Below are 23,765 nucleotides of genomic sequence, written 5' to 3'. Positions count from 1 at the left end.
TCTGTTACCTCACCTGAAATTTATTATTTTTGTAATTTTTAAAATTTCAGAAATGTCATTTTTGAAGTAAATTTGGTCTGTTTACTTTTCCCTGCTTCTGTAAAATTCAAAATTTTCAAGTTTATTAGGATTTTATATACCACCTATCAAGGTTATCTAAGCGGTTTTTACAATCAGGTACTCAAGCATTTTGCCACGAAAACTGCTATAATGGAGTTCTTAGGGTCTCCTTGTGTGGATTCATGCCAAATTTGGTGAAAAATTTCTGCGTTTATGGTCTAGTTAAGGGGGGGCGGTAACTGGTTCAGCCTCCCCTTCACAGAAGCAGGTGATTACATGCTCAGCTAGCCCATTGGGGCCGCCACCTTTATTTTCAGGGCTTAGATCCGCGCTTTTATTGGCCAGCTGTGAGACGGATTCTCCACAGCCTAAAAAATGCAAGTATAAGTCATCTAAGAGTGACTCTATGCCCCAGGGCTCAGATGCCTTCTCAGAGTTCATAAAATTTTTATGGTCCCAGTTTCAATTGAGGGGTCCAGCTGCTGGATGTTCATCTATTGCCCCTCCACCGTCGCACAGTGCCGGTATTTCTTCGGGGTTGTCAGTTTCTCAGACCACCTCGGCTGTTTCACAGCCTGTTTAGGAGACTGCAGCAGCGGATCCAGATCTCGCTGATCATTTATTCCCCGGATTGGAGGATCCGGATTGGGATACTGAATCCGTGAATCCCTTAGGGGCTCCAGATCCTGGAGAAGACCCGACTGTGGGTGCACTTGTTTAAAGTTGCAGCACTCCCTGACTTGATTGCTGAATCCTTACAGGAATTGGGCTTGGATGACAAGTCTACTGCTGCCTCTCCCTCTTCTCCATGGCTCCGCAGTACACGCACCCAATCTGCCATTTTTCCCTGGCATCCAGATTTGAGTTTTTTAGTCACAGAACAGTTTGACTCTCCAGAAGGTCCCTTGTGGAATGCTCAATGTGTCATGTCTCATTTGTATCTTCTGGCGCTGGAGTGTCACCAGCTGCTGGGACAACCCAAGGTGGATTCCTTGGTGGCCCAGGTGACCCAGCGTACTTCACTACCTAGTGACGGGGGTGTTGTGTTAAAAGATATGCAGGATCACCAGGTGGATGTGATCCTCAGGAAAATTTTTGAGACGGCTAATTTTGGTGTCAAAGCTGCTGTGGCTATGTCATTTGTGGCCCGCGCCTATATAGCTCAGCTACATACTGAGGCGGTAGATCCTCCTCCTCAGCTTCTTATGGCTGGGATGGACTACCTGGCGGATAGCTTATATGACATTGTAAGAGTAATGGCAAAGGTCTCAGCCCAAATGCTCTGGATTCGGCAGTAGGCCGGAGATTCCACCTCCAAAGCAACTTTGACTTGTCTGCCTTTTAAGGGGCAGTTATTATTTGGCAAAGGGTTGGATGATCTCATGGATGCGGTGATGGTCCGGCGCCCTAAGTTTCTGCCGGATAGTTGGTCCAGACCTAAGGGGCCTGGGTGTTCTACTTTTCATGGCTCCAGAAGGACCTTTTGGGACTACAAACAGTTTTCTCCCTCCTCGGTGCAGAGATCTTCACAGAGTATCAGAGGGCGATAAGGGGGGTACAGATGTTCCCAACCTGCCACCGCCTGTCCTGCTCAACCTGCTTTTACAAGAAATGCTTTTGCAAAACTATAGAAGCTCAGTCTGTTCTATTCTTTCCCACCGATTCCATTAATCTCCAAGGTTCTTCAAAAGACCATCAGAGACCAAGCCCAGCTCATTTTCATTGCACCTCACTGGCCCAGACAAATCTGGTATCTGATACTCCCGGACATTCTCAAGGCTCCCCCATTTCCGTTAGGGGATTATCCGTCTCTTCTATCCCAGCACAAAGGTCACCTGTTACATCCCAATCTTCACAGTCTCAACCTCACAGCATGGAAATCGAATGGTCAATCCTTTCTGAGATCCCAGTCTCCTTATCAGTAAAGGAGGTTCTTCTGGCAGCGAGGAGACTATCTACAAGAAAATCTTATCGGTTAAAGTGGAAGCGTTTTTCTATATAGGCACACACTCAAACTCAAGATCCATTTCATTGCCCAATTGATCACATTTTAACCTACTTGCTATACTTATCAGATTCGGGTCTGAAGACTAATTCTGTGCGACTCCATCTTTCAGCTATCTCTGCATACCATTCCTTGCTGGAGTAGAAACCAGTTTTACAAAATCCTTTTAGTTTCTCGATTTCTACGAGGTTTTAACAACCTCCATCCTCTACTTTGCACTCCACCTTCGACCTGGGACCTCAATGTTGTTTTGGACCATTTAATGAAAGATCTTTTTGAACCTTTGGGGAAAACAGCATTCCTCGTAGCCGGTGCTCTCTCCTAAATTAAGTAGACTTTTTTTTTTTTTACTGAGCATGTACGGGTTATCTTGCCTCTGGAAACTACACCCCTCTGATGACAGTTATGGCACTAGCTTAGCTATGAGCAAGTGTGGCTGCATTCCCTTGCTGTCTATGAAGAACACCTGTTGCAAGTAAGTAACTTTGCTTTCTATCATTTATAGTTTATAATTGTCTATTGTAACTTCCTGTAAAAGACCCAACCTCTTGTAATGTAACCAACCTTGAACTGAATAGATAAAGGTGGAATAGAAAACCTGATTAACATAACATTTTGTATACCACCTTATCTGAGGCCCTGTGATTTAAATTGTGAGAGGCAAGCAGCTCCTCTTGGAGTTCAGCAGAACCTTTCTTTCCCTCATGATTGAAACCACAGTTTTGATACATTGCCTCCCCCCAACAGTAGGTAGGTAGGTGGATGACTCACATACAGCATAGAGCAGGGGTGCCCAAAAGGTCAATCGCGATCAACCAATAGATCGTAAAGGCAACGCAAGTCAATTGCGGAGCCCATCCCGGGCTCCATGATAGACTCGCGTTGACTTTGCGTTCTACCTGCTTCCCAACGCCGTAAAGAGGACGCAGAAGTGCCAGGCCAAGCAGCCTTCCACACCCGACATCAATTCTGATGTCGGAGAGGAAGTTCTGGGCTAGCCAATCGCTGCCTGAATGGGCCAGAACTTCCTCTCCGACGTTAGAATTGACGTCGGGTGGGGAAGGCTGTCGGGAAGCAGGGAGAGCAGAACTCGGTGGTGGTGGCCTGGGGGCCTGTTCCCTGATGGCAGCAGCAGTGACTTGGGGGAGGGCAGGGAGAAAGAAAGACAAAGAAAGAAAAGGGGCAGGCAGGGAGACAGAAAGAAAAAAGGGAAACAGAAAGAAAGGGGGCATGGAGAGAGAAAGGCAGACAGAAAGAAATAAAGGGGGCATGGAGAGAGAGAGACAGAAAGAAAGAGAGGGGGCATGGAGAGAGAAAGACAGACAGAAAGAAGGGGACAGAGAGAAAAAAGAAGGGAGGGGGCAGGGAGAAAGGAAGAAAAAGTTGGAGGAGGGAATGAGGTCTGGAGGAGAGGAAGCATACAGGAGGCTGAAAAAAGGGAAGAAATATTGGATGCACAGTCAGAAGAAGAAAGTGCAACCAAAGACTCATGAAATCACCAGACAACAGAAGTAGGAAAAGTGATTTTATTTTCAATTTAGTGATCAAAATGTGTCCGTTTTGAGAATTTATATCTGCTGTCTAAATTTTGCACTATGGCCCCCTTTTATTAAACTGCTATCGTAGTTTAGTAAAAAGGAAGGGGGGTATATTTGTCTATTTTTGTATTGTTACTGAGGTGACTTTGCATAAAGTCATCCGCCTTGACCGCTTTGAAAAAAAAACCCAGAATATAAATGATAATTAACATTTTTTCTGCGTACAGTGTGCTTTGTGTTTTTTAAAATTTTATTGTTGGTAGATCATTTTGACTTGGTCATTTTAAAAGTAGCTCGCAAGCCCAAAAGTGTGAGCACCCCTGGCATAGAGGGAATATTGTTGCCAGCTCAAGAAAACAAAAATTCCATTGAACAGAATAAAATTATTTGTACACCTTTCAGCACTATAGAAATGATAAATGGTAGTATTTGTGATATTTGGTAGAAAGGACACTAATCAGCTTTTCTTGTATAATCCCACTTTATTCTGGGAACAGCTGGGTGTTATGTACCTTGGGCAGCCAAGGTCTGTAGGAACTTGTTAGAAGTTCCGGCTCCACCCACCATCTCTCCTCTGCTGGGCATGCTCCCTGGATATCAGTTTGTATTCCTACAAACTATTGGAGCTTTTCTCTTCTCGTTGTGTTTTATTGCTGAATTTTTGTGTATTTTAATCTTCTTTTTTTTTTTTACGGGTTTGCCCTTCTGCTGCGGAAATACCCTGCGGGAAATCCTTTCTGCGGGAGATCGCAGACTTTGGAGTAGAGTCTGCCTTTGGGGGGTTACCTGCCACTGCAGTAAGCTCCCCGGACATACTGCACGTCAAATCAAGGCTCCGTGATCGGGAGCTAGCTCGCCCCAGGTTTGTCCGCTAGTGGGTGAAGCGTGGGCTGCGCAGTTCTGTGGAGGCAGGGTTGGGACTGGACTGTGTACCTCTCCTGAGCAATCTGAAGGTGTTGGAATTCACTGACTGAGGTGGTCGGGCAGGTGAGGCAGTCAGATTTGAAATCCAGTTTTCCAGCTTCCTGAGGCTTGAGATCTCCCTGCAAGCTGCTTGCGTGCCTGATTTAGCGATTTTGGGGGGTCCTAAAAAGGGGTTTCAGGGTGGTTTCCCTGCAAGCCCTAAACCCCACCATCACCACAACCTCTACCACCTCTAATATCGCCATTTTCCAGGGATCCCTGTGTATTTCCCAGGCTATTTTAGGGCAAAATCAGCACCCACAGCGGCCATCTTGGATTTTTTTTCAAACTTTTTAAAAGTATATTTTTTGGACTTAGGAGCTTTGTTTTCATTCCAAACTTCTCAGGGCATGATGGCATGGATTCATGCCTCGTTTGTGGCGGATGGCTATTGGTTTTGCAGCTGTGTTCCATGTGCGCTGCAGCCCACGAGGGAGGCACGGTGGGCACAAATTCAGTGTCTTCCACCTCTGATGAGGTCCTTCTAGAATCTCCTGTTGCAAATGCCATGAAAATTGCGCTGGGAGACCCTCAAAAGAGTGGCGGTGGCGTTTCAATGAAATGCAAGCGTAGTTCTGGGAAAAGGCCTCATAAATCATCTAAGCGCTCTAGTTCTGAGGTGCACAGAACAGCACTTGCCACGGGTGAAGGGTGTCTTTCCCCCCGGAATTTGTTTGATATGCTGTATCAGGCATAATTGGGGGAAAAAAAGTACATGCTTGCTGGTTCATCCCCTCCATTGGACTTAAGTCTGTCTCTGTGTTCACTGACAGGGACCCCAGAACGCAGGTGGTCAATGCTGGCCTTCGCGTCCGCATCTCCTTCCATCCCTCTGCTCCCTCAGGGTACTTCGGGGGCATCCGCTGATGTGGCTAACCTAGCTGACCTTCGTGATCAGGATTCGTGTGGAGCCTAGTTCCTTGAGGATCTCACTTCAGAATCCCTGTGAGTATTGAGCCTGCAGCCGGATCAGCTGGTCCATTCAGAATGTTGAGTGATCAGAGACCGCTTTCTGCCTCCTTTCCTGATAATCCAGATTTGGTTCAGATTCATTAGATGTTTGGGACAACCAGGAGAGTCCCCTGAAATGCGCTCGAGCCATGGTGAAACTTTACCCCATGGCGCCAGAGTTTTCCCAGTGCTTTGCGTCTTCAGAGGTGACTTTGACTGTGGCTCAGGTCACCAAGTGTACCTTGCTTAAGAACATAAGAACAGCCTTACTGGATTAAACCAATGGTTCATCAAGCCCAGTAGCCTGTTCTCACGGTGGCCAATCTAGGTCACTAGTACCTGGCCAAATCCCAAGGATGGAGGAGTTGGTCTGAAAGATGTTGAGACAGGCGGCTAGAATTTTCTCTCAATTGCCTCCTTGTTCTGCGGTGGCTGGGGTCAGTGCAACCACAGCCATGACCTTTGTCGCCCAGACGTACCATTCCAATCTTCGCCATGATCCTGATATCGTGGTCCTCTGTGATCTGGATTTTCTGCTTTCCAGAGTGGATTATCTAGCGAACGCCTTATATGTCATGATGAGGGTCTTTGGCAAACTGGGAGCTTATTCAATGTCCACCAGGAGAATGCTGTGGATACGGCAGTCTGGGGTTCCCCCTCTAAGGCCACTTTGAGTAGGTTGACATTCATAGGACTACTCTTGTTTGACCACGGTCTAGATGACCTTATGGTTAGTGTTCAGGACCGTAAGCCTAAGGTTCTGCCGGGAAACAAGCCTCGCCCCATTAGGAGTTCAGGGTGTCCTCATTTTCATTCTTTCTGGCACCCTTAGCAGTGCGCCAGTCCTCCAGCAACAGGTCAGTGATTCACCTACTTTGGAGGTCCTGCCCGTCAGCAGTCCCCTTTTCCTTTTGTTCTCTCCCTTTTCTACTCTACTTGAAAATTGTAACTTTCATCCATTCCTTCCCAAATTCTTGTATGTTTATGTCATAAAATTGTTAAATGTGAACCTCTTTTATTTTTGATTTGTACATCGCTTAGTGATTCTAATAGGCGATCAATCAAATTTTGCTAATAAACTTGATAAACTTGATAAACTCATGCAGCCATCCTCCCACCTCCACAAAGACAATTCTGACACCAGGCCTCTGGTCCCTCGACTCCGCATCAGAGGGCGACTCTCGGCTTTTGTGGTGGAGTGGGAGACAGTGACCTTGGACCCTTAGGACCTAGAGGCCCTATACGACGCCCTCAAGTTGGAATTTTACCGTTTTCAGTTGAATTTCTTTCTGGATTCACCTACGGGGTGCTCTGAAAAGGCGCTCAGGGTACAGGCCATGGTTCAAAGACTGCTGGGTCTTGTGACTATCGAACCCGTGCCTAAGGTCGACTTGGGATTGGGGAGATATTCTATTTCCTTCATCGTTCTAAAGGAAGACTCTGAAATTTGGAGACCAATTCTGGATTTAAAGGCGGTCAATGCAACCCTGACGGTTCCTCACTTCTGAATACAACCTGTACAATCGTTTTTTGCTGCAGTGACCCCAGGGGAGTTTCTGGCCTCCCTGGATCTCATGGAGGCTTATCTTCATATCCCCATCTTTCCGCCTTGTTCTGGATCTTCTCTTCCAGTTTACGGCTCTTCTGTTCGGTCTGGCGATAGCACCCAGGATCTTTATCAAGATTATGGTGGTGGTTGCAGCTCACCTAAGCTCTCCAGGTATCCTGGTCCATCCATATCGGGACGACTGGCTGATCAGAGCTCCCTTCCTGGCGAAGGGAACCGGTCAGTGCAGCAGGTGGTTCATCTGCTGCAAAACCTGGGTCGGGTGATCAAGCTGAGAAAGAGCCACCTCAACCCTATAAAAGAGTTGGAGTACCTGGGGGTTTGGTTCTACATGTTCTGGAACAAATATCTCTCTCATTGGCTCAAAGAGGGAAGATTCGTCATGCTTTCTTTTTAAAGATGCATTTGACAACTAGTAAATTAGGTTAGGTATACCAACTAGAAAATCAGATTAGGTGCATCAACTGAACCTTAGTTCTTAATTTCTTTGAAGCTCACCGTTTTCCCCATCCTATTGTTTTTTCCCTTACTCGTCTTACTTACTATCATTAACTTGTATTTCTTTCCATATTTTTTTCTTTTGTACCATATGTTTTGACAAGTCAGTCGTATTTATCTGGTTTGTTTCCCCTTGATAATTGTAATTCATTATTTTACTCCTTTGTACATCGCTTAGAATTTTGAATAAGCGATTAATCAAATCCATAATAAACTTGAAACTTGATGTTAGCCGTTTCAGCTCCGACAGCATGGCAATGTCTTCAGGTACTTGGGTGCATGGGGGCATTGATTGATGTGGATCAATGGGCCACGGCTCGGCTACATCACCTCCAGTAGAGCTTAGAACGGGATTCATTATCTGCACTGCTACCCTGATTGGCAGCGGCGAAGCAGCATGCAGTGGTGGCTAAGTCCTCTGACTGTCCATGGGCCTACTGCTTTGGATCTCAGACTGGGTGACTCTCTCCACGGATGAGAGTCTTTCCGGTTGAGGAGCAGTCAGTTGGTCTGCTCCGGTTCAGGGCCGGTGGCTGCCCTCGGAGAACAAGTGGTTGCTCAATTGCCTGGAACTGCGGGCGATCTGCCATTTCTTTTTGCTTGTCCAAAAGTATCTCCATCTCCAAGCTGTCTGGGTGTTCTCGGACACTTCAACAGAGGTTACCCATATTCCTGATAGGGAGGCTCTAGGAGTCCACCTCTGAGTATGGAACACCGGCTGCTCTTTTCCAGGGCGGAATAGCATCTAGTACGGGGGTCGGCAACCTGCGGCTCCAGAGCCGCATGCGGCTCTTTTCCACCTTTGCTGCGGCTCCAGTAGTGTGTCACGCAGGCATGCACCTTACAAGTCCAGCGTCGCGGCGGGAAATAGCCATGCTGAGCAGTGAGCTCAGCACATACACAGATGAAAGCCTTGCTTGCTGATTGGTCCGGCGGCCCCGCCCCGCCGTGCCACCGGACCAATCAGCAAGCAAGGCTTTCATCTGTGTAGTGCTGAGCTCACTGCTCAGCATGGCTATTTCCTGCCGCGATGCCGGACTTGTAAGATGCACGCCTGAAAAAGAAATCATCCTGGCCGGGGTCGGTGTCATGCTCCAGAGCTTCTACAGCCTTCCTATCTCCCTCTCCCTTCTACCTGCTTCCGGCCACATCCCCTGCTCCGCGGCTCTCTTCGGCAACTCAGCAGCAGCGATCGACACAAGCTTCTGACGTCGGGGCCTACCCTCTGCGAGTCCCGCTTGTTTCAACTTCCTTTTTCCACAAAGGCGGGACTCGTAGAGGGAAGGCCTCGATGTCGGCAGCTTGTCTTGATCACTGCTGCTGATGAGTTGCTGAAGAGAGCCGCGGAGCAGGGGGGTGTTGCCAGGTGCAGGTAGAAGGGAGAGGGCCAGATGCAGGACTCGTGGGTGAGGGAGGAGAAGAGAGAGAGAAAGAGAGAGGGGAGGGAAACAAAAGGAAATCTTTCATACCGGAGTGGAGGGAGGGTGGAAAGATTCTAGCTACAGGGTGCAGTAACAAAGGAAAAGCTGAAAATGGAGATAGTGACACAAAGAAGAGAAAGGGTAAGCAGGACCTACTGAATAAGGATAGAGATACAGAGGGGACATGAAGAGGAGGTGAAATAGAGACATAGAAGTAATGCTGAAAAAGTGGGGGGGGGGGGAGATAAAGACATTGAAAGGGCAAATGGTGAACATGGCGTAAAGATAAGGACAGAGACAAATGAAGATTCTGAAAAAGTGGTGAGATAGGGATATAGGTGAGATGGACACAAAGAAGGGTGATGCTGGAAAATAGGTGGAATGGTAATTCTGACAGACACAGAAGGGAAATCCTGGATCAAGGAGAGATGGGGCTCAGGCTGGATGGAATGAGGAGAAATGCCTTGTTGGCCCGGAACTTCCTCTCCTACGTCAGAATTGACGTCAGGGAGCGGAATGCTGGTCAGTGCAACACTTCTGCAGGGAAAGCTTGGGACGGCGGTGGCTTGGGGGCTGTTCCCCGATTGCGGTGGCAGCAAACCGAGTGGCTTGGGGGAGGGCACGGAGACAGAAAGAAGGGGGAACAGGGAGACAGAAAGAAAAAGTTGGGGGAGAGAATGAGGTCTGGAGGAGAGGAAACATACAGGAGGCTGAAAGAAAGGAAGAAAGATTGGATGCACAGTCAGAAGAAGAAAGTGCAACCAGAGACTCATGAAATCACCAAATAGCAAAGGTAGGAAAAATGATTTTATTTTCAATTTAGTGATCCTGTATATAGCATTAAGATAAGAAACAATATATGCAGTGTTAGATTTGTTTTATAATGGTTTTGCGGCTCCAAGTTTTTTTTTCTTTTCGAAAACGGGTCCAAGTGGCTCTTTATGTCTTAAAGGTTGCAGACCCCTGATCTAGTAGATATGTCCGTGACCCATAGGGTAGACATAGAAGATGTTCCAGCAGATTCCCTCAGTTGCCTGACACGGGATCCCGGAGAGTGGTCGACCTCATGACGAGTGACAAGAATAGGAAAGCGGACCGGATTCACAGCCGTCGGTGAGATGCTGGCAGCGAAGGCCTGGATACTCTGGGGCAGTCCTGGCCTCAGGGCAATATCTACCTCTTTCTCCCTGGGACCACGATTGGACATGTTTGGCGTCACATTGCAGATCACAGGGGCCTGATAATTTTTGGGGCCCCAGATTGGCTGAGGAGATTGGTATGCCGATCCAGTTCAGTTCCAGCTCAGTCAGGGACTTCGGTTTTCCTGCCACCCTTGTCTCTTACTCAGGGACCAATCGCTCTGCAGGTTCTGTGCCTTTTTGGTCTTACAACATGGCTCTTGAGTGCGCGGCCTTGGTAGCAAGGGGCAACTTGACCGCAGTTGTTGCTATACGGCTGCTTAGCAAGCAGGAGTCCAAGGTCATGGTCTATGCACAGACTTGGACGTGATACCAGGCTTGGTGTTCAGGTTCCTAGGTGGATCCCGTGGTTCCCTCAGTAGCGTGGGTTCTGGATTTTCTGCAGGATGGCCTGAAAAGGCCTTGTTATAGCTTCTTTCAGGGTGCAGATCGTGGATCTTTCTTGTTTGGGGTCCTGTATTGCTCAGAGGCTCACTAGCGTCTTACCAGGACGTTGTCCATTTCTGGAGAGGAGCGGTTCGGTTGTGGCTTCCTTTGCATCTACCTTGCCCAATGTGGAATCTCAATCTAGTTCTACACTCGTTAGCTCGTCCTCCCTATGAACCCCTTGCATAGGCCTCATTGAATGATCCAGAATCAAGACTGTTTTACTGGTTGCGCTCACGTCTGTCCATAGAGTCTCAGAGCTTCAGGCCCTCTCGGGCCGGGGATCCTTTTCTTGTGGTTCACGGATTCCATAGTGCTTCTATGGACGGTACCTTCCTTCCTTCCGAAGGTGGTTTCTGTCTTCCCTGTGAAGTATGAAGTTCATCTTCCGGCGTTCATGCCCTCGGTTTCCAAGGCCCAGGACCAGATCTTGCGGTCCCTGGACGTTTGCCACCTCCTGCATTATTTGGAGGTCACCAACGAATTTCAACTCTCAGACCATCTGTTTGTTCTCTTGGGTCCTGCCCGTAAGGCCTTCCTCTAAGGCTACCATTTCCAGATGGATTTGTGCAGCCATTTCTGCTGCCTATATGGCCGCAGGGAAAAAGTCACCCCTTGGGGGTCCGGGCTCATTCTACTAGAAGTCTGTCTTCTTGGGCTGAATCTGTAACAGTTTCACCGGAAGAGATTTGCAGGGCAAATACGGGGTCTTCCCTACACTCCGTTGCCACATTTGGTCGGATTGATGTGGCGGCCAAGCAGGATTCTGCTTTTGGGGTATCGGTGTTGGCAGCGAGCTCATTGGTCCTACCCTGATATTTTGGGACTGCTCTGTTACGTCCCAGCTGTTCCCAGAATAAAGTGGGATTGTACAAGAACGAAAGATTAGGTTCTTACCTCTGCTAATCTTCTTTCTTGTAAATCCGTACTTTATTCTACGAGCCCACCCTATCTCTGTCCGATTCGCAGGTCGCCTGGCCAATTACTGGTAAGCCAGTTTTCTGTCTCAGACCAGCCTTTCCATGAAGGTCATCTGTTTACATGTAGAATAAGTTTTGAGGGGTTCCTGGGTTCTTCCCCCCCCTCTTTATAACTGTATAGGTGGTGTATCCTGATAACCCTGTTTTATAGTTCAGGTTTTTCATGTTTCATAATCTGTTTTCCAATTTGCATTGTTGCTGTTTTGAATAAGTTCACATGAGCAGAATTGATTGTTTGGTGGGGAGTCCCCCGTTCCCTCTTTCTTTTTCTTTTGTTTCCTGTCCTCATGTAGAGGTTCCTGCCTGCTTGACGACTAACTGATGTCCAGGGAGTATGCCCAGTAGAGCAGAGATGGTAGGTGGAGCCAGAACTTCTAATAAGTGAAGTTCCTGCAGACCTTGGCTGCCCAAGGTACATAATACCCAGCTGTTCCCAGAATAAAGCAGATTTACAGGAAAGAAGATTAGCAGAGGTAAAAACCTAATCTTTCGTTATTTGGTTTTGATAGTAAGAAGAAAAGCTCCTTATTTAGGAAGATCACCAAGCAAGCATCATTACTGCACACCAGTCGCAGTCTTTCCTCTCTAAGTCGCTCCCTTTCTTCTGGAGAGAGTGTGCCAGGATCACCAACTCATAACTTGTCTTCTCGTTCCCCCACGCAAAGTTACAGATCCACTCCCGATTCTGTGCACTCAGGTAAGAATATTTCTACAATGAGAGCAGTACCTTATATTTTACAATGAAACAACCAATTGAAAGTTGCATTTTCAGACTGAGGCATGCATTTTTATCTGAATGTTTATGGAATGAGGAACATATCATTTGTTTTTGGAGAGGTTTTGTTTGGTTTTATTTGTGGCCTAGCAATTTTCTTCTGGTTTTTTTTTTAACTATTTATTACACACCGATAAATTGCACTTCGTACAATAGGGACGGTATGCTGAACCAAAGGCCTTCCATCCGCTCCCACCAGTCCATTGCAGGAGATACTGATCACTGTTTTCAGCACTTTCACCTTCTCCCTGCTCTCTGCAGCTCCCTGTCAGTTATTGCTTTGCAAGCAAGCCTGCAGGAGCAACTTTGATCTGCTCGGTCTTCTTTTTTGGTTTTTGCAAATTTATTTTGCAGGACTTCGTATGTAAAGCTCTGATGACTGCCTAACCTGCGTGAGAGGAGGAGACTTTGGTCTGCAGCTGACAGGTGGATCCTGTGAGGACTTGCTCAGCCAGCCTGCTTGAACTGTGAAGTTTGGGGTTTTCCCCTACTGTTTGCTCACTCCTTGACTTGATCAGGAGTGCTAGCGCAGGCTGTATGGACACCAGTTGCACACGGTGTCGGCTGCATTTTCCTTCCCCCGCCTCGTGGCGTTTGGATCCTGATCTTGGGGGTTGACGCTCAGTCCAGCAGTGGCCCAACTGGCAGCTGAAGATTCAGAAAAGGCAGCTTTCCTGGTGGCAGAAGTTCTCTCCGGTTTCCAACTACCCTTAGAGGAGTTGAAGCAGGCTGCAGCACTCCTTCCCAGTGTCTGGTCTGCGAGTAGGGCTGTCACAGCCTACAGGTTAATTTTTTTTGGGGGGGGCATCTAAATTTGTGGGTTTTTTGTGGATATAATTTTGATTTAGCCTTGTTTCCTCCTTCCCCCCACATCAAAAATTCTAAAATTGCTGGGTTTGGCTCTCTTTTGTTGGAGTTATAGCGTTTTTTTCAGCTGGAAATCCTGGCGGCGACCATCTTAGATTTTCCCCGATTTGAATTCTAAGTTCTCAAACTTTTTAAAAACTTGTTATATTTGTTTCTAAACACCAGGGATGAGTCCTCAGGCTCCAATATCATTAATTCATGTGAGGTGTGTTCTGGATGGGTACAAGAAACATATAGCGGCACTAAAAAAGATTCAAAGAAGAGTAACCAAGATGATAAAGGGGATGGAATTCCTCTCGTATGAGGAAAGATTAAAAAGGTTAGCGTTCTTCAGCTTAGAAAAGAGATGGCTGAGGGAAGATATGATTGAAGTCTACAAAATCATGAGTGGAGTAGAATGGGTACAAGTGGATCTATTTTTCACTCTGTCAAAAATTACAAAGACTAGGGAACACTTGATGAAGTTACAAGGAAATAATTTTAAAACCAATAGGAGGAAATTGTTTTTTTCACTCAGAGAATAGTTAAGCTTCGGAACGTGTTGCCAGAGGTTGTGGTAAGAGCGGATAGCTTAGCTGGTTTTAAGAAAGGTATGGACAGTTTCCTGGAGGAAAAGTCCATAGTCTGTTATTGAAAAAGACATAAGGGAAGCCATTGCTTGCCCTGGATCGGTAGCATGGAATAAGAACATAAAAATAGCCTTACTGGGTCAGACCAATAGTCCATCAAGCCCAGTAGCCCGTTTTCACGGTGTCCAATCCAGGTCACTAGTACCTGGCCAAAACCCAAGGAGTAGCAACATTCCATGCTACCGATCCAGGGCAAGCAGTGGCTTCTCCCATGTCTTTCTCAATAACAGACTATGGACTTTTCCTCCAGGAAATTGTCCAAACCTTTCTTAAAACTCTTTCGCTTTTTGCCAGGTACTAGTGACCTGGATTCATCACTGTGAGGACAGGTTACTGGCTTAGATTGGTCATTGGTCTGACCCATTAAGGCTATTCTTATGTCTTATGAGTGTTCCAGTATGCAAGATGGGGAGGTGGGGACCTCAAGTTCAGCCTCTGACCATCTCATTAAGGCTGCCAAAAGATTGTTGGGATGGTTGAGTGATGATTTTATCCTCTCAGAGTCCCGGAGTGCAGCACCAGTGCCTAGTAAGGGTGCTGATGGCCCCAAATTGAAAATAAAGTACTCTAACCCTCCTCTTGAAAGGAGTTCTCGGTGTCCTTTATACCTGACTTTGTGAACTTGCTCTGGCAAGCCTATGTTGGTGCTTCTGGGTCAGCTGGAGAGCAACCAGCTTCACAGCCTTCATGTTGTCCTGCATCTATTCTGCTAAGAAGACCTGCATCTCCCCCGGACTCTAACAGTTGGTCGGATGGTGATCACTGAGGATGATAACCTGGACGCTTTTCCAGCATAAAGCCTAAGGTGATGCTGTGCTGGGTTATGTAGATCAGGGACTAAGTGGACTGGGGCAAGGACCTCTCTGTTCGCAGACTGTTCAAGTCTGCTGCCCTGATGGACCTTCTTATTGAGTCTCTGAAGGAGCTCAAAATCGATTCTTGTCGGTCTACTTCCCAATGTTCTCTGCTCAGCAGGATCCACTCTCAGACTACAGCCTTTCTGTGGCATCCGGATATGAAAGTTTTGATTTCAGAGCACTGGGAGAACCCTGAGGGCTCCCTTAAGGTGGCAAAAGCAATGTCCAAGTTATATTCTATGGACCAGGACTTCCAGAAAATGTTTGTTATGCCTAAAGTAGATTCTTTAGTGGCTCAGGTGACAAAGCTCACATCCCTACCCAGCAAGGAAGGGGTGGTGCTCAAAGATTAACAAGATTTCAGGCTGGGAATGTTGCTCGAGAAGCAGTTTGAGGCCTTGACTGGTGGTTAAGGCTGCTGCGGCAGCCTCCTTTGTTGCTCCAGCATGCCATTCCAAATTATGTGACCCAGGAGGAGTGACTTCAGAGCCACAATCCCAGCTGTTATTGGAAGGAGTGGACTGTGTGGCTGATGCTCTGTATGACCTGCTTAGGGTAGTAGGCAGGGTCTCTACCTATTCGGTGTCTGCTTTGCTGATAAACCCACCTCAATGGTCTTCTTACCCAAGACATCCGGACTCTACGAGAAAACTCTCCACATCAATCTCCTGGAACTTTGATTTGAGCAATTCATGATACTCTTCACATATTCCAAGATCACATCCTCAGTCAAGTAGTCCTCATTTGCACAGATAATCAAGTTTCCGTGTTCTGCATGGACAAACAAGGAGGCACAAGATCTCTTCTAGTCTGCCAAGAAGTGATCCAAATCTGGACTTGGGTGATTCCTCACAACATATTCCTCAAAGCAGTTTATCTGGCAGGAAAAACTTCAGCCTCACAAGTGGTCACTCAACTCAACCATCTAATGACAGATATTGTCAGATTGGGGGACCCCCAATGTAGACCTCTTTGCTTCCCCTCACAACCACAGATTTCCAGTATTCTGTTCCAGATTCTACACTCCCAATTGGCTGGAGTCAGATGCCGCCTTCTTCAACTGGCAGGGCAAGTTTCTTTATGCTTTTCCTCCAACTCCTCTAGTCGGGAAGACTCTAATCAAACTTTGCCAAGAACAAGCCATATCAACCATGGTTCCTATTCCTCCTACAACTCAGGGTATGGGAACCCATTATATTTGAAATCTTTCCAACATTACTGACACAGAACAAGGGTTATCTCCTTCATCCCAATCTATGTTCATTAGCACCCACAGCATGGTATCTCTCTTCCACCAAGTAGATGCTTTTGCACTATCTGCACCAGTGTCAGCCATCATTGAAGCATCTAGAAAACCTTCCACACAGCTCTGTGTCATTTCAAGTGGACTCACTTCTTAGTCTGGTGTAATCTCCACTCATTAGATCTAATCACTTGTCCTCTCTTATCAGTCCTTGACTATCTTCTATACCTTTCCAGTTCTGGTCTCAAGACTACTTCAGTCAGAGTACATCTCAGTGCAATAAGTGCTTTTCATTCACCATTGGGCAGAAAAAAAAAATTATCTGTACATCCTTTGATTTCCAGATTCGTGAAAGGCCTTTACCGTACCAAGTCACCTCTCAAATCTCCTCCTATTGCCTGGGACCTTAACGTTATATTTTCCATACTGATGAAGCCTCCCTTTGCTTCAACTCTCAAACATCTCACTTGGAAAGTGTTCTTCCTTATAGCTATTCTGTTTACATGCTGGGTTAGTGAACTTCAAGCACTCATTTCAGATCCACCCTGTACAATTTTCTACCAGGACAAGGTGGTTCTTCACACTTATCCCGAGTTCTTCCCAAATGTCGTTTCAAAGTTCCATCTAAACCAGTTCATAGTTTTACCTGTCTTCTTTCCAAGACTATGTTCTCACTCTGCTGAAGAAGCACTCCACACACTAGACTATAAATGTGTTCTTGCTTACTACTTGAATCAGACCAAACCTTACAGAACTACCGCTCAACTGTTCCTGTTATTCAATCCTAACAGGCTTGGAGCTCCTGGTCACAAAGAGAACAATCTCCACATGGCTAGCAGACTATCTTCCTTTGCCTATGCTTGGACTGGGCTGATGCTTCAAGGCATGTCATTGCACATAAGGTTCGAGCATTGGCGACTTCAGTAGCCCATACCTATTGAATATATATGTAAAGCAGCCACTTAGTCTATATTTCCACATCCCATTACTGTTTGGAGAATCATTCAAGATGGGATAGATGGTTTGGCCAAGCAGTTCTACAAAATTTATTCTCTGCTTAAATGCCAAATTATCCTCCAACCCTTTCAGTTTTGCTAAGCTCATGATCCTGGCAGCTTGGGAGTCCCATATGTGAGAATATAATGCCTGCTTGTCCTCGGAGAAAGCAAAGATACTCTGCTATAGCAGGTGTTCTCTGAGGATAGCAAGCATATATTCTCACAACCTTCCCAGTTCCTACTTGGATTCTTAGCTATCTTACTGAACTACAGGTCCCGCGAGCCAACATTGGGAGGGAAGACACCTGCACGCACACAGCATAGGTGGTCTTAGATTTAAAGTGACTGTGCACTTTTTGACTGTCCGTGCTGGGTTCCATGAATGACATCACTCACGTGAAAATATATGCCTGTTGTCATTGGAGAACACCTGCTACAGGTGAGTAACTTTCTATACCCTCATATATACTCTAATATAAACTGAGATAACATTCCCCCTCCCCCCTTTTTTTAAGGGGAAAAATGTTAACTAGAATATAAACCAATGGTTTATATTTAAGTACTGGGGCAGAAGCAATCCCTCCCTTCCCTGAAGTGTCCTGTCTACCAGCTCTGTAGACAGACAGCCAGTCCACCCCCTCTCAGTTCTAGTCTCAATCCAGTGGTGTGGGAAGCCAGAGCTAACGATCCCTCCCTCCCTTCCCCATGGTGACTTTTGCCTCTGCAACCAGCCTGTCCCCTCTCCTCTTGGTCTTTTCAGTAGGCCTATTTTAGGTTCCTGGTGATCCAGCAGTGAGTCAGGGCAGGAGCGATCCTTCTATGCTCCTGCCTAGCAACATCTGTAATTTAAAAAATAAATAAATGGCTTCCTCGTGTTCCCACGGCAACCTCACAAGAAGATTGCCACAGGAACTCGTGGCAGCCTCTTTTTTTTTTTTTTACAATGGATACTGTCGAGCGGGACCATGGAAGGATCATTCCTGCCTCGGCTCACTGCTGGACCACCAGGAACCTAAGGTAGGCCTGCGAGAAGACCAGGAGGGAAGAGACAGGCTGGTTGCAGAGGCGAGTCATCACCTGGAAGGGAGGAAGGAAGGGATCGGTAGCTCCAGCTTCCCGTACTACTGGGCCACCAGGGCAGTACTGTAGGCCCGTGGCGAGGCCTACAGTGAGTCTGGGAGAGGGGGCAACTGGATGAGACGTGAATATAAACCAAGATCCCCATTTTTAGGCCATTTATTTGGTCCAAAAATCTCAGTTTATATTTGAGTGTATACAGTAAGTAGCTGCCCTTATGAAATATAGTGTGGGAAATGCAGCATGTATGCATAAATGGCTTGCCAGAATATACTGCCCATTGCAGAATGTTTGTTCATGCAGTTCTAAATATCTTTTGTCTGTCTTTTTTCCTAGTTGGTGGGAATTCTCCACAGACCAGCTCCCCTGGTTCTAGTGTTCCAAACTCACCAGCCAGCTCTGGACATATTCGACCCAGTTCTCTACATGGATTGGCACCAAAACTTCAAAGACAGTACAGGTCTCCCAGGCGGAAATCAGCAGGAAATATCCCTCTGTCTCCACTGGCACACACTCCATCACCTACACCACAGTCTACCTCCCCTCAACGTTCTCCATCACCTTTATCAGGACATTCACTTGGCAACTGCAGTATTATGCAGTCTTTTCCTGTCAAACTGCACTCTTCTCCTCCCCTGGTAAAACAGATTTCAAGGCCTAAGAGTGCTGAACCGCCAAGGTCCCCATTATTAAAGAGAGTCCAGTCAGCTGAGAAACTTACTTCATCTCTCGCCTCTGAGAAGAAATTGACTTCTTCACGCAAGCACAGCTTGGATATCTCCCACTCAGACTTTAAAAAAGATATGTTACAGCGGGATTCAAGTTTACAGAGCTTGAAAGAATCTCTGAGTGAGGCACCAGCAGGAAAATTGGGGCTGACTGAAAAAGGGATTCTACACAAACCTTCTCCCAGGAAACTGGATGCTATTCGACAAGATCGAGTGGAGCGAAGAGAGTCTTTACAGAAGCAAGAGGCAATTCGAGAAGTAGATTCTTCTGAAGATGAAACTGATGATGGTTCGGAAGACAGTCAAGATGGGAGGAGGTTGGAAAGGTCATCCTACAGTACAGACCAAAGTCAAGATAACTTTAATGAGGAAGGTAAAATATCTTTTAAATTAGAGACTAAACACAGTGTAGAGGAAGAGACTGGTTTGCCAGGCAATTACAAAAGTGAAAGAGAATGGAAAACAGCTGATCATCAAACCAAGACCACCATAGAAAGATCAGAAATAGCTGCTATCTTTTCAGCATCAAGCCAGTTGCCAAGTCTCACAACAATTCAATCAGGAGCCTTTAATAAAAAAGAACTTTCAAAGCCATCACAATGTTCAGAAACAAAAGCAAAAGAATGTAGTTTGACAGAGACAATGCGAAGTGAAGTTGCAAGACAGGAGGACCATTGTTGTGCCAACATTGACATTTCTAGTAAATTGGGTGCCCAAACAGGATCAGTCTGCACACAGGAACATAATGAGGTTCAACAAATGAACATGGATCCATGTACTCAAGCAAACCACTTACATGGATCTGGTGAATTTGTTCCCTCTACTGCATGTCATAAACTAAAGGATGATGCTCAATGGTCATCAATAGTTCTCCCTACTTCCTCATCCTTTTGTGTACCAGCTATTTTGACCTGTTCATTAAAAGTTAATGCAGTGGACTGCAGGGATGACAAACATGTGCAGAAGCTTTTGACAACAGAGCAGAATGGAAATTCACAGTGCCTAATAAATGTGAATGAAAAAGTACCTCCGATAATCCAGGAGGAAACTGAAAAGCACCCAGACTCACTGTATGCAGAAAGTTCCATGCACAATAAAAACATTCCATGCCTTGCAAATGTATGGCCTGCTGGAAACAGTGAAAAGTCTCCTTTAATGTCTCAGCTAGCCTATGTAGCTAAAAGTATGTTGGGCCCTGTAAAGCTTAGCATACCAGGCAGTAAAGAATCTTCAGAACAGGCAAAGGATTTGCCTCATGATAGAGAAACAAAAGAAAAAAGACCAGAGGGCTCCAGTGTTGGGTCAGGCCAAGAAAGTAGTAAAATATTCCCTTCATGCAGTCTTGCAAAAATGTGTGAGTCCCTCTGTGAGATAAAGCCAACAAACTCTCAGAAGTTGGGCTGTTCCCCTACAGGAAGTAAAGAGTTGAGCTTTGGTCTTTCAAAGGTCTTAGGGGACAGCAGCAAAACTATTTTATCAAAAGATGGAACACATGTTCCTGGGAGACAGACTATTCAGGCATCTCCATTACTAGATGAGAGGCCATGGCAAGAGGAACGTGCAGTACAGAAAACACAAGACTGTCAGCTGACACATGGGGATGTATTAAAGAAAACATAACAGTTACATCATACAAACCTACAGACTTGAATGACCTATATACCCTAACAGAAAAAAAACATGCTTGTGTACATTTTGTGTTTTCAAGCTACCTGCTGTCTTCCTGTCTCTTCTGTTTTTATACACATCCTACTTGATTTTTAATATATATTTGAAACAGGGTACCTTTAAAAAAGGAATATTTAGCAAAGGATTGACTTCTCTTTTCTTACTGTGCCTACGCAGTTTTTTGTGTACTCTTCTTAGGGAAATGTTTTACATTGGAGTACTATTTGTCCAAAAAGGCAGTTCATGGTGTATTCGGACTTATTTGATGCTATTGACAGATTGTGACTAGATGGAAAACTTTAGAATCCCAAATATTGAAACATAGTGTTGCCTAAAGCATTTCACTAACTTTTGTTTGTCTAGTGGTTTGTCTGGTACAGTTGGAAAACTTTGGTGACCAAACTTGAAATGAGAAATGGACCAAGTATTAAAACCACAGGAAATACATCTTTTTCTTAAAATTTACAAAGGAACCCATTTTCAACCAGAAATAGCTAGAGGAAACATGTTTGATAAATCTTAGATATATCTCAACATAATCCATGATAATCCCTAGTATATTTTTAATTGATCATTTTAACTGTGTTCTCCATTTTATAAAATGTGATAGCATGGTTTCTTATATCCACAGTATATACAGAGTACCATCATAGATATTGCATTCAAAGAAATCACAATGAATTCCTAGACGAGTTGTGGATGCAGCAGAAACTGCATTTGCAGCCAGAAAGGGAGGGAACAACATCTAATTTTAATAGCTGCTCAAATGAACTGAACTTTAGGGCTGTCTTCAGGGAAATTTGATGTCCTTTTTCTTTAAGTACTGAAATGGACCCCTGGAAATACGAGGAAGTTATATGAATGGAGCAGTATAAAATGCTATGTACTAATCTAGACAAGAAAAAAAGCAGGATTGTACTGCACCTTTTTTTAAGTACTGTGAACAAGCCCACCCTGTGTACCAAAAAAAGAGATTAACTTGTTTAATAAAATGCTTAACACACATAGCTGTGCTCCGGACAGCGCTCTGTGCTTCAACTCGCATACAGTATAATACCTGGCCATTATCTGCATTTACTACTGTGCTATCTATTGACAAGGGCATAGTTTTGGACTTGTCCTCTTTATAAAAAGTTCAGTGACTCCCATTTGATGAGTTGTGCTTGTGAAGCATATCTATTACTATGGTGCTTTATCTACTCAACATTCTTTATCTGCACTATCAGTTTTTTGTTCCATTAACTGATTTTGAAAGTTTCAGTCTTCTGTTGTGGACCTACATTGCTTGTATGTGTGTGTTTACTTTGAAGCTGTGAGTGACATCTGATTTCCATGCCAACTGGCAATACAAGCCGCTGGCAACACTCCAGTAATCTCTGCTTTAATAGTTCAGTGGTGACTATTTTAGAGGTACATTGCATTCCTATAAGTGAGCTGATCAGTAATGTTCTTTTTCCTGTGTCAACCACAATATCTACTGCAAAATCTCCATGTTTATTGCAGAACACTAAGCAGTAATAGAATATTTAGAGATGTGATTTTTAAGGTATTGTGCTCCTAGTATTCTAAGCAGCCACTTTCTAAAGTTATTTCATTTTTGTAGAACTCTATAATGTTCTACGAGGATGAGTACAGCATCATGAAGAGGGGACTCCAACATGACACTAACTGATCTTTGAGACCTACACAGTGGGCCCATGGGTAAATTTGTGTGGCACAGTGAGCAGGACTCCAGTGATGGTTCACTGGTTAGATTGGGATTCTGCCTTGATCTTGAAGATTCTTTGAACCTGTATCAAGGCATACTCCACCCAAAAGTGCCCAATCAGTGTGCTGAGTCCTCCATGCATGATGGAGGTATGACACAAGAAGACACCAATGCTGCTGGAGGAAGAAGTTTAGCAACACAAAGATAGTGGAGATTTCCAACATTTGCCTTTCCAGGGAAAGAGGTCTGAATACCTCAGAGGATGAGGTGGACTAGCCATATTTGATTCTCAGCAAGTCTCAGGGATCTGTGTAATTGGCTGTAACCCCTGATAGAAGTGCTGTTGCAGCAGATATGCTTCAGAAGGGAACATTGGCTTCTATATGGCATGATCTTGTTTCCTTAAGACACATGTTTCTAAAAGATTAGATGAAAGTACAACTGAGCATAAGGAAGTACAAAGAACATGCTCTGTTTATAACAACACGTTGGTCATGCATTCAAGACAAGTTTTAGAGCAGCTAACGGAAGATAATGGCTACTAATCAACCTTGAATGAAGAAAAATTTACAGATGAGAAAATCTGAGAAATCTCAAAGAAAGTATGACTTTCATATGTTAAACTATAGGTTTTACAGATATTTGTTGGAAAATTTGGATTATAAAATGGAGGCACCAGCATTGATCGTACATATTTACTATGTTCTGCTGAAGAAAAGAGGATCAATTACTAATGAAGGACAGCAGTCGTACCAGGTGTCTGTAGGTAGTTTGAATTTTTCCTAAATTTTCAAAAATTCAAAGGATACTCACTATTTCAACTTCTTTAATGGTGATGTTTACGTTGAAAATGGGCAATGGATTTTTCTAGAGGACTTTCTTTCACCATAGGGTTAAACCCTTTTGGGGTTTCAGAAATTCTCTGATGTTGCAAGGAACATTCAAGTTAGGAGGGAGGTTTTTCGTACTCTAAAGCCATAGGTTTTGGCCGCTGGTGCTCAATTTATTTTACACTTCTTGAAAATGTTAACTTGAAAGTTTAGGGAGCTTGATATGTTTTCTGTGACATGGAGCATTTAAAAGTTTATCTTTCTTTAAGCTACCTCCTAAGTCTGATGCTATTTGTTTCCAGGAGGTTCATGATAGTCCAGCAATAGTGATATTGTCCGGAAAGTTGGTTTGATTTCATTGGAAATATTACTCGCATTGGATTGGGATGGGTGTTTCCTCTTTAATTGTTGGCTTTCCTTTATTCCTTTTCTTTTCTTGTTATTTTCTTTAACTATGCTTGGCATTGCTTTCATTTAAATATTTGGATGTTTTTATTTTGTAATTTAATAAAAAAATAAGAAGTATAGCTTTATGAATGGAAGAGATGTTTATTAATTTTAAATGCATAGAAAATAGAAAAAATGGGGCACTGTATTTATGTATTAAAGCATAAGAGCAAACACTTGAATAACTCTGGATTGGGTTACTGTCTGGATTGTACCCTGCCCCTAAACAGGAAGTTGACATCAGGGGAGGACCAGGGACCAACAGAGCCAACAGTTGTATGCCTGTAGACTCTGGCTCCATTACTGCCTGCACCGTACTCCTAACCCCAC

At 44.9% G+C, this 23,765-nt stretch overlaps 1 protein-coding gene across 3 annotated transcripts in view; it reads left to right on the top strand.

Moving 5' to 3' along the window:
- MAST2 (microtubule associated serine/threonine kinase 2) overlaps nucleotides 1-23,513 on the top strand; it is a 354,118-nt gene extending 330,605 nt beyond the window's left edge. For all 3 annotated transcript variants that reach the window (XM_033915410.1, XM_033915412.1, XM_033915409.1), the window contains 2 exons: nucleotides 12,118-12,305; nucleotides 18,391-23,513. In XM_033915410.1, coding sequence (XP_033771301.1) covers nucleotides 12,118-12,305; nucleotides 18,391-20,402 — 2,200 coding nt within the window. In that variant the 3' untranslated portion in view covers nucleotides 20,403-23,513. The remainder of the gene's footprint in view (nucleotides 1-12,117; nucleotides 12,306-18,390) is intronic.
- Nucleotides 23,514-23,765: the final 252 nt, after the last annotated feature.

The sequence above is a fragment of the Geotrypetes seraphini genome, chromosome 12, assembly GCF_902459505.1.
Source record: "Geotrypetes seraphini chromosome 12, aGeoSer1.1, whole genome shotgun sequence".
NCBI lineage: Eukaryota > Metazoa > Chordata > Amphibia > Gymnophiona > Dermophiidae > Geotrypetes > Geotrypetes seraphini.
Note: the sequence above shows the minus strand (reverse complement) of the source record. Positions and strands in the feature narration are given on the sequence as shown.